We start from the raw sequence: 15,363 nt of genomic DNA, 5'->3' as shown, positions 1-15,363 counted from the left end.
CCAATCTATCACTGGGAACAAAAGGAATATCGCAGATCCCCAACTCCCAAGATACCAAAAAAAAAATCATGCATGGTACTTCCTTCAATCGACAATTCAATGCATGCAGTGCGTTGCGTTGCATTGGCCATTTGCAGAGAAGGCAAGAGGCTGCGCTAGCTCCACTACTCCACAGCGTCGTCTGTCGTTAGCAGCACGCATAAGCAGGCTGGAAAACCGCGGATCCCCCTGAACCCTGAACATGCTACCGGGCACTGGTCTCGAGCACCAGATGCGTAGCCAGACATGGTTACTGCCATGGCAAGCCATCACCGCGCGCTGCGGCGCTCATTCCATTCCGATCCGTAGCTGGAAACCCGCCCGTGCCCACGCCCACACTTGGGCTGCCCGTATCATGGACCTGACTCTGAGCCCCGATCCAGTAGACCTGTTTGTGCCCACTGCCCATGCATGAGGCCATGAGCTCTAGCGTTCCAAGTTCCAACTGGGTCTGCATCTCGAGGATGACGCAGGGAGAGCGCGGCAGGCATGCATCTCACCTCATCTCGATCAATTCTGCCCAGCAAAGACTTCGGTCTCTCCAGCTCCCTGCTTGGCTGCTTTGACTCCGGCCAATCATGGAGCAAGTGGTCTTTCTGGTGTTGCCGGCACCATCGCGCGCGCGTATAATTGCCTGAATGTGCCAACTGACAACGTTGTTTCACCAAAGCGTGCATGTATGCTAGTTGCGTGATTTCGCGGCAAGCATTGTGTTCAATTCCATTCAGTTCACTCGGTTTTGTTTCCTCTGAAACTGAAAGCAGCAACATCTATCCCTTTTTTTTTTACGGTCACCGGGGGGATCCCCACCTGAATAATTTCATTGTATCCCTTCTTTTTTTATCGTGAGAAAGAGTGGCGAAAGGATGAACGTGCCGTCATCCAACAAAGTCTCCCCAACAACTACTCTCCCTCGAAAGCAGTCACCCCGTGGACGTGCGCGTAGCGCAGTGGCAGGCCCGCTCGGTGGAGCGCTGCCCGCCCGGGTTCGATTCTCGTCGAGATCGATCCCGGGTGCCGCACCGGGATTAATTTCCCAGAGGGAACGGAGCGTGTCTAATATATATAGTGTGTGTGCGTGCGTGTGTTGCTCCGTAGGCGCGTTCCGAGACTTCTCGGACAGTCTCATCTGCGTCTGAGCGCGCGGTCAGCGTAGGTGTCCATACGAGTTTTTACATGATGTGCCAGTGCTCCTGGCGATTTTCAAAAAAAAAAAAAAAAAAAAAAGAAAGCAGTCACCCCATACCCACAGGAAAAAGAGTGGCAGATGGGAACTTCCCTCTTCATTGACAGAAACTGCAGAGAGACCGTGCAACAGCACGAGTCGAGTCCACTACCCACAGCAGCGGTGCAGACATGGTCAAGTCAGGTTCACAGCCATGTACTACTGCAAGATGACATGATCACTGCATACAAGCTGAAGAGCTAATGAAAGACCGGAGAGCTATAACACCAAATCAAATGAATGTAAATTTCTATTTGGTAGCAGACTAAGAAGCGCATTTCTGAACGATGACTTAGCATTATTGTCTCTTAAATAATATGAGAACTCAACCTATTATCAAGGATAGATGTTATCAGTAACTGAGGCGACATCAACTCAAGCATGTAGCCCTTCCAGTGTACATGTCGTTCAAAGGAATTATGACAGATAACATCAAAGGTCGCAAGGGTTCTCTCCCTCTCGACGGCCCCACAGCTGCAGCACCTATACATTGATAGCACACCAAAATCCCACATCACATTTGCAGCAGAGTCTCAGCTTATACTATACAAGCCTTTCAGCATTGTAGACTAATGTAGAGCCACTTCCTTTGTACGGCTACATCACACAACGCACCCAGAAAGCGGGCCTCGAGTAAGGCCATTCTTAGTAGGGGTTTCAGAGGAATTTCATAGCATTAATTAGATGGACAGCTCAGCAAAAATGCTGACATGACAATCAAATTAATAGGTGAGAGGAAGGAAGCGTTTCTTCCCCAACGAAATGACTCCGGCGGCGTTTCCAAGCCGATGAAACGCACTTGAAACGCGCACTGAGAGCTCCCAGCGTTTCATGGCGGATCCGCTGTGCCTCCCGTGCTCCCACTCCCCCGCGATCTTTCTCCGCGCGCCAAAGCCAATCGGCGTCCCCACAAATCGGCCTCCCTCCCTTGCTTCCTCCGCCGCCGCTTCCCTTCCTCCCACCCCCTGCTAGCTGCCGGTGCCGAGCATCCGGGCGGGTGAGATGTCGAAGGTCTTCCCCAGCCCGACGGTGGCTCGGCAAAACGCGGCGGCGGCGACTTGGTGAAGGGCCGCGGCGGCGGTGACTCTTGTCCTCCGACGGCCTCCCCCACATGGTCTGGACGCAGCTCGCCTCCCGCTGCCCCCCACCTCACCTCACCTCCCCTGGCGCAGATTGGGGAAGGCATCGTCGAGTGCGAGCTGCTGCGCTGGTTCGTCGCTGAGGTGAGTGCGGGGCCGGCTCCTTTTTTGCCTGTTGCTCCTTGCGGAATTGTGCCGTGGGGAATCAGGTCGTCATACAACTGTGGATTGTGGAGCTATGCATGTCGAAATTGAGGAGCGATTTTGTTTGTTAACGCAGACGGATTTTGCTTCCCATATTCCCTTGCAACTTCGCGCATGTTATTGGGTCATACAACATAGTCGAGCAATTTAGTTCCACTTATCAGGGAAGGGAATGACCAAATGAGCACAGGCAGTGAAGAATATAATTGTGATTTCTTAACACTGCAAAAATATGCCCTGTCACAAGAAGAAGAAAAAAAAGAGCTCCAAACACTACCGTGGGAATGAGATCTGAAATTCAAATTAGCCTTGCATAGATCTGAAATTCAAATTAGCCGAGCTATTCGTTTTGCAGGGTGACCAAGTAGATGAATTCCAGCCACTCTGTGAAGTAGAGAGCGACAAAGCAACTATCAAGATGTTTCAGTTTTGCTTGCTGACTTGCTGTTGTCTCACTGGAGGAAGGATCTATTATGTTCAGAGTGAAGGTTTTTGTTAGTTGCTGCCTCTAAACAATATTGGCTTGCTTTAAAAAAATGCTTTCTGCTTCCTGAGAACTATACTGAGATGTTTCAGTTAGAACTGTAGTGCCTAAATTCCAGAACTCGTAGAACAATACTGAGATATTTCTGTGTGAATTCAAGTCTGAATGCTTCAATTCCGTTCAAGTGTGAGTACTGTCACTGATATCCGTGTGTGAAAGCTTGATGTACGTGTGTGTCAAAGCGTGTATCTGCTGGGTGTGTTTGTCATCTCTCTAAAATTGCTGGGTGTGTTTGTCATCTCTCTAAAATTTCTAGTGTGAATGCAACCTACAAGATCTTTAAATATTCATTTTTATTTCTACTATGATCATGTTCTAGACTTCTAGTAAGCAAAAGAAAACAAAAAAATGGACCAAATGATGCAGCAACTGATGAGAAGCATGCAGCCATTCAAATGGCAACAAGTTTAGATTTGGCTACATAGTTTGTATGGCGCAAGTGATCATAACACCATGCAACAATTAAATGTTAAGACTAGCCTATGAAACAGTGTTACGAAACTGTGCATTGAGAGAGGGTGTTTCATCCCGCAAACCAAGATTGTGAAGATGATGTGTCACCCTTGAAAACACCCCCATGAAACTCCCCACTGAGACTGGCCTAAGAGCTACTTTGATTGATCCAAAATTACCGGTTATCTACCTTCAATTCAGGAATCACTTCGCATATAGTTAGGTCCCCACGGCCATCTAAGCATGTCCGGCATTAATATGTCCAAAACGGGTCCAAATTTAAGGATGTCCAGCTTGACTAGGCCCAAACTTTCGCAGATCTCTAGAAGCAAGCATGCTAGTGCAGCAAATCTAAAATTTTTAGGGCAAGGAAAGGTTTGAGCAGCTAGCTACTTTCAGCAGCCTGGGCGGGTCGCTTGGAGCAGCCACCAAACCATTCAGCAGAAAAGTGGTAGAAGAAGCAAACGCGACTTACCCGCAGAGGAAGAGGAGGAAGAGTGGGGGCATCCAGCGGCTGACGAGCGCGCGCGCTGCCGGCGAGGTGGCTCCGGCCTAGTGGCGGAGCCAGAATTTTATTGTTGGGTATTCCCGCTTTCCAAGCAAATAAACTCAAAGGTGAATCCGAATAATAAACACCGTTGATGAAAGTTGGATTAATCCATATCCGATAGAGTGGCACGCATATCATTAGGGATGTCGATGGTGGTGACAGGTTTTGTATTGTGTATTGACATGAAGATCTAGGGTCAGAGGAGGAAGATTGTGACACTATGATCATCAAACAAAGAAAAAACAGTGGAAGGAGGGATCAAATAATCTATTTTGTCTGTTACCATACAGAAGTAAATGCTAATAAGATGTAGTTTTGTTCATTTAAAGGATGTGTACATAAATGTACCAGGGGCCGTAGGTCGGATTATCGTGAGCCAGCAGCAGATCACGCTCTTGTAATAGGAGTACATGCATAGTTTAAGAAGCCAGTAGAATGGGTAACTAGCTAACCAACATGTTAACATTCATGAGTACCTAAACTTGATCTCTTACAAAGGGGTGAGTGTCTCGCACTGGGACGAAGCTCTGAGCTGCTGATCGAGAGCGTTTCTTTTATATAATATAAAATATATATGCATGTATGATGTTGATATATGTCTAAGGTATTGCCAAATTTGTTGGGTATTCCTGGGAATACCCAGGAATCTAGCTGGCTCCGCCAGTCCGGCCATCTGCGGCGGCGCGGCAGAGCGGAGACAGACGGAGAGCCGGCGGTGCGCTCACTCGGTCTCAAGTCTTGCTGGATGGTTCAGACTTCAGACGTTCAGTTCAGCCGACACAGATGTTCGCTCCGTTCCACGGGCTGTGGGCCGAGCCCGGTCGAAGGCCCGTATCGACTTGTAGCCCGGCCCGTAGAGGCGGCCCAACAAGGAAGGCACCGCGCAGCTGTGGCGGCCGGCCATCCCGCTCCGCCCAGGCGACGACTCGCGCCTCCTCCCCATCGCCGCCGGACGCGACGCGACGGCCACAACACCGGAGAAAATAATCGGAACAAAATTCCGGATTCCCCCATCCGGGAAGAAAGAAATATCCCCAAGCCCTCCGGCGGCCGCCCAGATCTCCGGCCATGGACGACGACGGCGCGGCCTCCGCGTCGCCCTCGCCCTCCCCGTCGCCGCTACCGGTCGCCGACCCCGTCACGGTGGCCGCCGCGCCGCCCGGCCACGTCGCCGTCGCCATCCCGCTCCGCAAGCCCTCGCCCTCCTCCGGCGGCGGCGGGCGGGAGGACGCCTGGAGCGACGGCGCCACCTCCACGCTGATCGACGCCTGGGGGGAGCGCTTCGTGGCGCTGGGCCGGGGCAGCCTCCGCCACCCGCAGTGGCAGGAGGTCGCCGAGGTCGTCTCCTCCCGCGACGGCTACTCCAAGGGGCCCAGGTCCGACATCCAGTGCAAGAACCGCATCGACACGCTCAAGAAGAAGTACAAGGTCGAGAAGGCCAAGCGCGCCTCCTCCTGGCCCTACTTCGACCGCCTCGACGACCTGCTCGCCCCCGTCTACAAGCCCAATTCCTCTTCCTCCTCGGCGGCCGCGGCCGCCCGGAGCGCGCCGACGCTCATGGTGCCGCCGCGCATCAACTTCCCGCAGCGCACCCGGACGCCGCTGCAGCCCTCGGCGGGGTTCAAGCGGAGGATGCCGTCGCCGCCGCCCCAGGCGTCCGCGTCCTCCGACTCCTCCGACGGCTTCCCGCCGGAGCCGCTCTCCGCGCTGGCCAACGGGAAGAGGCAGCGATTGGAGGAGCCCACCCCGGCCGCCGCCAACGGCGCGGAGAGCAGCAGCAGCAGCCGCGTGCAGGGCCTGCGCGACCTGGCGCAGGCGATCCGGCGGCTCGGGGAGGTGTACGAGCGCGTGGAGAGCGCCAAGAGGGAGCAGGAGCTCCGGATGGAGCAGGAGCGACTGGAGGCCGCGCGGGAGCTGGAGGAGCAGCGGGTGGAGTTCTTCCTAAAGATGCAGGTGGAGCTCTCCAAGGCCACCGGCTCCGGTGGTGCCGCGCCCGTGGCCGTCCCCATCCCTGCCGACGGCAGCGGCGCCCGGAGAACGGGCATGACCGCGGAGGTCGCCACCAGCAGCAATCACCGAGTCCGGTACCGCATCAAAGGTAGCATGCACCACCAAGCCGCACAGCAGCCACCACATTACCAGAACAATGCCGCCGCCTCAGGCGGCAACGGCAGTGACTCGGACAAGAAGGAAGCTGAGGGGGATGCGGAAGACGAAGAGGAAGAGAGCCAGTAATGGCTCTCCTCTCCGATCAGATCCTCCTCTCTAGCAACGGTAATACAACAACAATTTGCGTTGTTTTAGTAAATGTTATTGCTCTGGTAGAAAGCTCGATCCACGATGGCGTCTGCTGTCTGCTGGTCTGGAGCCAAGAAAGGGCAACTGAGTTGAACTAGGTGGTAGTGGTGGTGCTAGCAACAAGCAAAAGGATTAGCATTTTGAGTTGTGGTAAGCACCTGATAGTGGGGTGAGTCTGTAACTTGTACCTTGCCTGTTAGTGCTCCCGATTGTCATCTGTTGTCAAGAAATTACCATGTCATTGGATGTAACATGTGTGTTTGTGTTGCAAGAATAGCTGTACCTGTGTTTATTCTTTGGAATGGATATTGGTGTCCTGTGGAGAATATGTTCAGTGCTCGCTTTCCTTGCCTGAGCCGTGGCTTTTGTTGTCATCATGCGATGGAGGTTGTCAAGCATGATTGAGCTGGTTATCTGTTATCTGCGCTTTTTGTAAACTTGAATAGTAGTTCAATGTCCGATACATCTGGAGCTGAGCTGAGATTCGTGGCTCTGGTTTTGTAGCATAGGATACTGTAGCCAATTTTGACTATTAATTAGGAGTATTAAATAAATTCAGTTCATAAAACTAACTCCACAATTCCTGCGTTATTTTACGAAACTAATCTAATGAGGCCTTTGACGGTATGACTTGAGGATGGTTATAGCATTAATGTAGCTAATCTAATCATTAGATTCATTGCGCAAAGTTACACCCATCTGTAGAAAAGTTTTGCAGATAAATTTTATTTAGTATACTCTATGCATGCAAGATTACTTTTTAGTGCTAGGTGTGCTAAGTGTAACCAAACGGCAAATTCATGTCACAAGGCAAAGGCCCGGTATGTTTCTGATTATAATCAGCTCATCGGTGGAAATAAGCGATAATTCCACCAAATGTCTCAATTATTTTCGCTTCTCTGGTAATCCACTTCAAAGATTTGAACTTCGAGAAGCGAAAGTCGAGAAGCGAGAAAATCTTCACTTCTTTCGGCCACGATTAGATTATAAGTTAAGCGAAAACAAACAGGGCCTCCTGTGGAGCTTTCTGAATTTTTTTTTGATAATTCAATCTTTTGTGACCTTGTCTCTTATACTTAGTTTCTTCAATTCTTTTCGTTATTTTAATATATTTACCACAGTAACAGCCTCCCAGGTGTACTTAAGTTAAAAAAACAGATGTGCACACGGTCTGGTGAAAAGGGTATTCTTGGTTGATAAATACCATGAACAACTCCAGCGGTCTCTCAATAAACATCTCCCAATATGGTGTTATTTGGATATCCCAATATTATTGTCATGAATTATTAGAGAAGACGCTTTTAAAGTTCCTAATCTCATCCCAACACAACTAACACATTGGGATATCAACATTTCTCATTATTTGAGAGGAGTTAGGATGAATTATTAGGGCAACCCAATAATTATTGAGAAAACACAAAAGTATAGGGGAACTACTGGAGCATAATTTTTTCCGATATTGACAGGTTATCGGGAAAAAACACCCCTTTTTGGTAAATTAACCACCTAACCTTAGATTAACTTAGTCAAAAACAGGGGCGGGCCTGCTATAGATTTGGGTATTCAGAAGAATACCTAAATTTTTTTGCCAAAAAATGTATATGCAAAGTATACAACATGTATATGTATCTAAAAATAGAAAATAGGAGCATCTCTGAAAGAATTCTAAAATCCTAGTCTCTAACTCTCTATATCCTTAAGTAGAGGGTCATCCTAAATATTACTTATTTCTATATTATTGTGTCCTCACGGCAGTTTTCTTATACCGGATATCCCATTATTTGGACCTTGACATATAAGGAAATGTGGCCCACAAATTTGAAGGACGAAGGTCTAAGATCCAGTTTTAAAATGGTAAGCATTTGGGATAGGGCGTGGATTTTTATTCTCAGATATGAGAAGAGAGATAGATGATTTAGGATATTGCTACCTCGAGGGATTAGCTTTAGAGAAGTTTTGGAGAGATGTTTTCCACTAAAAATCCGAAATTCATGATTGGGTGTACCTTGAAGATGATCTAACATCATAAAAATAGACTTTCCAATCTCATATTGTCTTTTGGGCTCAAATGGTTTACTTCCCCTCTTCTAGGCCTAGCCACCATGGCCTAGCTGTGACTCCCAACTGGCACCAACCCCAGGTCCTCACCCCAATCCATTCAGATTCCACTTCCCCCACTCCCGTGTGACTGTGTCCTTTCTGCTTTTGGCCGGTAGCAGTAAACTCTGGTGGCACGGTACGCGACGACTACCTGCGATAAGATGCAAGCGCCCAGCAGCTCTAGGAACTACACAGTGCACAGGGTGGCCAAAAACTTTTTTCGTCCTTTAGAAATGTTGAATACAAAAATTCTAAATCCTGGGCTCGCCTCTGGTCAAGAAATCTCAATATATGACATGTGGACCAAGCGATTTAGTATTTAGAGAGACTAAAGCTCTATTTGTTCGAGTTTCCAGGTACTTTTGGACCCCTAGAGTTTGAGATGTTCAAAATTCAAATATTCCCGGAAGCCAGAAGCTGAAAAGCACGTGACAAGGTACTTCTATGGTCTGGATTTTGGACATATTTGATTCTTAAAGATCACAAAAGCTAATAAGCCGAAAGTGTCCAGAAAAATCAATGATCTATAAGTGTCCGGATGCCCAAATTTTAAGTTATGATAGCAATAAAGAATCGAAATTCGTTTTCAAATTTATTGGGTGTGTCAGCCTCTCACCCGCCCTACAAATGATTTTCAAATTTATTCCGAAAATTTGTTTATTCAAAATAATAGCAAAACACATTAAAAATGAAAATTTTAGCATAAGCCTATTGGGATCTATAAAAAATTAAAAATGTATTTCAGTGTATAAAGTGATTATGAGTGTGGAAATCACAAAATGAGCCTTGAATTGTATAAGATAGTAGAGTGAGTGAGTTATATATTATGGTTTCACAGTCTTAACCATTATATACACTGAAATATGGTTTAGATATTTTTTAAGTTCTATATGTCACAATAGACTTATGGTAAAAATTTCAACTTTTTTATGTGTTTTGCTACATGTTTTTATTTAAACAAAATTTCATAATAAAAAAATTATTTGTATGGCCGGGCGTGTGAGGGCATCACCTGTCCTTGAAAATCCATTTGTACATACGGGTGATGCCTCCACCTGCTCCTAAAGTCCATTTCTAGGGGCAGGTGACGTCATCACCCGCGGACCCGCCCCTAAAATTTGATGGCCCGCTTGCTCCTCGACCGCCGCGGTGTCCACATTATGGACCCGTGTTCCCACGACTCCACCAATCACGCGCCACGTCGGCCTCTACATAGCCCGCATGTTCCTTCTATCCCCCACCGTCCTCCCTTCTCTTCCTCGTCTCCCTCCCCCACCGCCCTTCCCCTTCTCTTCCTCGTCTCCATCTCCCACGGCCCCTCGCCTTCTATTTCTCCTCCTGTTGCCCTTTCCCTCCTCTCCGTCCCCAGCCAACCTTCCTTTTCTCGCCTGGCAACGCGAAGGGGGTTGCCTGGTGCGGATCAAGCCACTCCTCCCTCGCCACAACCTCTCCTTATCTCTCCCACCACCCAGAGCCACGGCAACGCGAGGGGGGCCACGGCGGCCGATGCGGCGGTGAGCGTGCAGGGGACCACAATGACCCGGTGCGGCGTTGGAAGGCCTGCGCGCTCGGCGGCGTGGTGGAGCGTAGCGCGGCAGCGCTTCACAAGCGCTTGCACAAGCGCCGGCATGAGGAGGGCCGACGGTGGCGCAGAGATGCGGCCGCGCTGTGGTGCGGTGTTGGAAGGGTGGCGCGTGCGGGCCGCAATTGCATGGAGCAACCAAGGCGCAGCATGCGGTGCCAGGAAGGGTACTGCATCAGCTCGGAGAGCTGCTACCACGATTTTTTTCCATTTTTAGCCAATTTGTAGGGACGGAACGCGGCATGATCCGCCCCTAGAAAAGGGTTTGTAGGGGCGACCGCGTTAACCGCCCCTACAAAAAGTATTGTAGCAGCGAAAACTAGGAGCGGGTATCGCATCCGTCCCTAAAAATGTGTTTTTATCCTCCTCTAAAATTTGTTTCCGTATAGTGTAGTAAATTCTCCATTTCTTTTTAAATAGCACATTATGAATTAAAAAACCCTCACAGTATGTTTTCAGCATCAGCTTCTCTTACCGTATATCATCAGTAAATAAAATCAAATCATCGGAAAAACTCAATGGGGTTATGACGCCCTCACCATATTTGATTAAGAGGAAGCATAGGCTACTCCATCGAGAAAATCCACTGAACCCTGGCCATGCCAGTGAGGGGGATATTTTTAAACACAACTTGGAATTCACACCCACGGCAAATCGAATCCAGAACTTGTGGAGTGCTGCTAGTGTCACATATCTGCACGGTAACTTTACTAATGCAGGCAACAGGTGTTATGGTCGTTGTCTCCGAATGCTTTTTGTGGTCGACTGATATTATCTGGATCGATTGATATTGTCCAAGTAAAGTCACTTGGAAGTATCATTGGTCGGCGAACAACAACATGCTTTTGTCATAGGAGTAACAAATTTGTGGTTCGTTAAATGCATCTCCCAAAATTGCTTTTCGTAGCCGAAAAATTGGCCCTTTTTTCTTGCGGAAAAGAAAATTGGCCCATGGGGCACCATTTAGGCCTTTACTGACTAGTAGCGTGCAGTACCATGACTAGTGCATGCAGTACCATTACAGTGCAAACCTTTAAGCAAACATCTTGAACCCATGATAATTATCAAATCAGATCATATCACATCTAACATTAGTTGGCAGAGTAATATAATACCATCATTTATAGCAACAAAACTGAGTTCCAATAATGCATTATACATCCAGTATGAGCACTACAAATCGAAGAAACAAAACTGAGGTTCAGGGAGTCCACTGCCTCAAAGATGTACAGGTGAACATTGCAACTCCTGTCGGCTGCTATACCTACTCAATATTACCGACAGTGTTCGATCATGCGTGCGGAAGCTCGATCTGCATAAAACTTATCATTTTTTTCAATATTTGTTTCAAAAAAATCATTCGCAGAGTACACAATTTGAGAAGCATAGCCTTGTGCACAAGTCAATTGTTTTAAAAAAAACTTTGTTTTAAACTCCCAGAATTGTTTCGTTGAAAAAATCTCCCAGAATCTTTAGGTCGTTTACTGACTAGTGTATAGTGTCACTACAGTGCACACCATTTAGCAACATCTTCAACTCAAAAATTACCAGATCAGATCAGATCATCACATCACATATCACAATTCATTTAGCAAGTAATAAGATGATCAGATCAGATCATCACACCATTTAGCAAGTAATAAGATGCCATCATTTACAGTTACAGCAACAGACTGAGTTCCAGTAATCCATCCAGATGAACATTACAAATCGAAACAGAGAAAACTGACTTAAAATAATCCACTGCCTTGAATTCCAGATATAGTACATGTTAACATTGCAAATCAGAACACTATTAGCTGGCTGGGTTTACCAAAACCTTTGTACCCTTTTAGCAGCTGCTCATGTTTCCACCTTCCACGGGTCAGTGCACTGTAGTGAGGCAAGGAGTATGTGAGCTGATTGGTGAGCTCCCAGTCCTCCATCATGTCCGCGCATCCGGGCCACGCCTGCAGGTTCTCGTGCATGTCGTAGATCGCCTCCATGCACTCGCTCAGCTCCTCCATCGCGTACCCGGCCACCGGCGCCGCCGTCCAGTTGTTGTAGCCCAGGACTACCAGCCTCGCCAGCGCGATCGCCGACGCCGCCACGGCGGACGGCAGGAACGCCACGCACCGGTAGTCCAGCAGCGCCATGTCGGCCAGGTGGTGCGCCAGGAGTCCAGGACCCTGACCACCGCCGCCGCGTGTGCCTCATGAAGTGCTCGACGAACGTGTAGGCCGTGGGTCCGCTCACTCCTTGCTCACTACAGTGCTGGGTCCTGGTACAAGCGGACCACCGGGCGTCGGTGGTCAGGGTACTACGGCGTCGGCGTTGATCCTCCACGTGGTCTTCCTGTCCTCGTACTTGGCCGCGGCGAAGACGGCCGCGGCGCCCAGGAGGCGGAGCTGCTGCTCGCCGCCGGTGATCTTCCTGGCCGAGAGGAAACGGTCGACGTAGGAGACGGCGCGGTGCAGCGCGCCCGGGGCGACGCCGTAGTACCTGGACAAGTGGTGCATCTTCTTGACGAGGGCGGCGCGGTTGATCATCATCATGCCCCCCGCCTGCGTGTCGCTGAGGTAGTCCGGCGAGGGCCGCTCCGCGGGGTCTTTCTCCATGACCCGGAACGTGGCGTCGATGCTGGCATCGGACTCGCTTCCGCACTGCTCCTGCTGCGGCTGCTTCTCGGGCGCCGGCGGCGTCTTGATACTCACCGCGTCGTCGCCATAGCTGCACGGCGCTCGAAGCACCGTCACGGGCGTCGTCGGGAAGTGTGAGAACCGCCCAATTTGACACTATTTTAAACGAACCGCCGGTCATTATCATCCAGATGAGAGTTAACACGTGCTTGCCGGAGAGCGTGCCACGTGTTATCCCACATCTAGAGACACGAATAACCGACACGTCATTCATCCAAAATAATATCAAATCTGGTAGTCCCGGTATGTGCTCCAACATACGTCCAGGATCAGCATATGCACATACCGTTTACAATCGAATACATCGCCAATAATCCACAAAGAGCAGTTTTACAAAAACAAAGTTCGAAACTTAATATTACAAGTTCAATATAGGTGGGTTTCAAGCTTCACTTACAAGTCTTGGGCTCACGAAAGTCATATTAAACAGAAACGTAAAGTTTATTGCATTTACATGCTCTCACGAAGCTCGATTACGATAAAGACTTACTAAAGTAATGATGCCTAGGGGTGGTAAAGGGCCCAACATTTTGAACTAGAAAATCTAAGGATCGGGCCCTAAAAGGGCCGGGCTCTAAACATATATATTTTTGAACTAAAAATTTTAAGGGCTTTATTGGGCTGTGAAGAGGTCATTAGGGCCATGGCCCATTACCACCCCTAATGATGCCTTACTCAAGGACAACATTACAGCCACAACGACCTACTCTTCCCCCGCGTTTGGATCCGCGGGGTAGAAGTTGCCGAACACCACTTCGGGCTCACCTGCAACTAGGTTTAGAAAGCAACATGAGTACAAAAGGTACTCGCAAGACTTACGCGATTACATAAACAAGGATCATGCAATGGCTCAAGTAAAAGCTTTAAGATTAAGTAATTATTGCATAAGCATTAGCTCTCTACACTATCACCTATCAGAATTAAATATTGTTGCCCAACCACAAACACTTTTAGTTGATTAAGAGAGTAACATAGTCTATAACTAATCATAGCTGTAACATGAACCATACCCATCATAACGATATTCTATGAGGAGTTCATGGGATAATGAGCTTGCTCATAACCGAGAGCGCGGCAATTGAGCATGAATGCGATGCAAGAATTAAGAAATGAACTAAACAACAAGCATAAATAAAGAAAATAATTGATCATGCAGAGAACATTGCAAAGAACTCATGAAAATTGGTTTTGTAGCAAAACCATTTTCCTATAAATAAACATAAATATAACAGTTTTCAGCCACTCTAAACAAGGTAAAACAGAAAAGGAATGCAAACTAAACTAAACAAATCCAAAAAAATTATCTTAGATACTAGGCATGAAAACAAAGCTAACAAAACTGGTTTTACTATTTTCTCACTTTTCAGTAAAAATTTCTATATTAAACCACATTTTGGACAGCAAGCATGAAATCGAAATAAAACCCTAACAAACAGCAAGTAAACACACAAGTAAGTTCCACCACTAGAAAGAATATTTCACTAGGAACCGAACAAAATTTGGTTTGGCATTTTTCGAGTAGTATACAAATAACTAAGCATTAAACTCACTTTTGAAAGATAAATTTATAGATAAATCTACAGAAAAGTAACATGCAAACAATATTTTTCATAAGTAGATCTCAGCTAGAGGAATCCAACAAAAGAAGTTTCACATTTTTCTGAGTTACACATGAATTTCTACAAATTTTGCAAGATTGCTGCTCCAATACAAAACCCTAAAACGCTAGGTGTACCCCCCGTGGGACCCACCTGTCGGCCTCTGGCTGACGGGTGTACCCGGATCCGGCCACGCCCGTCAGCCAGAGGCCGATAGGTGGGTCCCACGGGCAGGCGCCCCACCCAGGCCGGGTCAAGGCAAGGCCAGAGACCTTGACCCGCCCGGGAGCGCGGCCACGGCACGCGCGCGGCGCGACGCGCGGCCACGGCGGCAGCGGCGCGAGGCGGCGCGACGAGGCAGGGCCAGAGCGGGCCGGGGAAGGTGCGCATGGGGATGAGGAGGTGGCGGCGAGCCTCACCGGCGGTGGCGCAGGCGAGGAGCGGCGGCGGAGGGGCGGCGCGACGAGCAGGGGCGGCGGCGGGCGGACCGGCGCGGCGGCTGCCCTGCAGGGGAGGGAAAAGGGCCGGATGAACCCCGGGATCGGAGGAGGAGGGCGAGAGGGAGCTCCTCGTGCAAGGAATCGGCGAGAGGCTCACCGAGGGCGGCGAATCAGCGGCGGGGAGGAAGCTCGGGGCAGCGGCAATGGAGAGGGGAATAGGAGCTAGGGTTGGAGAGGAGGGCTGGTCAGGCACGGGAGCTAGTGGGGAGGGGGAGTGGGCGACCGGTGCGGATAAGGATGCGCGGAACGAGGATCGTCGGCACATGGCCCGAGGATGGCCGGCGGCGGTGACGTGTGCGTGCGGCACGCGGAGCAAAACAGAGAGAGGAGGAGAGGGAGAGGCTGACGGGTGGGCCTGGCGGGGATTTTTATTTTCTTTTCTCTTTTTTTTCTCTGGGCTGTGACAACTCTCCCCCCCCCCCTTAAGAAAATCCCGTCCCGAGATTTAGGTAGACAAGAGGGGAAGGATAAAAACTCGGACTAGGTTGAGGCCATATTCACCTAGACAAGATA

At 49.1% G+C, this 15,363-nt stretch overlaps 1 protein-coding gene and 1 long non-coding RNA gene across 2 annotated transcripts; both read left to right on the top strand.

Annotated features, from left to right (window-relative positions):
* Window positions 1–1,964: 1,964 nt before the first annotated feature.
* Window positions 1,965–3,381, top strand: LOC120705478. Its single transcript, XR_005687983.1, has 2 exons — window positions 1,965–2,487; window positions 2,624–3,381. It is a non-coding gene; the product is annotated as an uncharacterized LOC120705478 (long non-coding RNA).
* A 1,648-nt stretch (window positions 3,382–5,029) lies between these two features.
* LOC120705471 (trihelix transcription factor ASIL1-like) lies at window positions 5,030–6,726 on the top strand. The gene has a single exon (XM_039989808.1). It carries the CDS (start codon window positions 5,163–5,165, stop codon window positions 6,327–6,329), a length of 1,167 nt encoding a protein of 388 aa, XP_039845742.1. The 5' UTR covers window positions 5,030–5,162; the 3' UTR covers window positions 6,330–6,726.
* The last annotated feature ends 8,637 nt before the right edge of the window (window positions 6,727–15,363 follow it).

Source organism: Panicum virgatum, chromosome 1K (genome assembly GCF_016808335.1).
Source record: "Panicum virgatum strain AP13 chromosome 1K, P.virgatum_v5, whole genome shotgun sequence".
In the NCBI taxonomy this organism is placed as follows: Eukaryota; Viridiplantae; Streptophyta; class Magnoliopsida; order Poales; family Poaceae; genus Panicum; species Panicum virgatum.
This window is presented reverse-complemented; position numbering and strand designations above follow the sequence as displayed.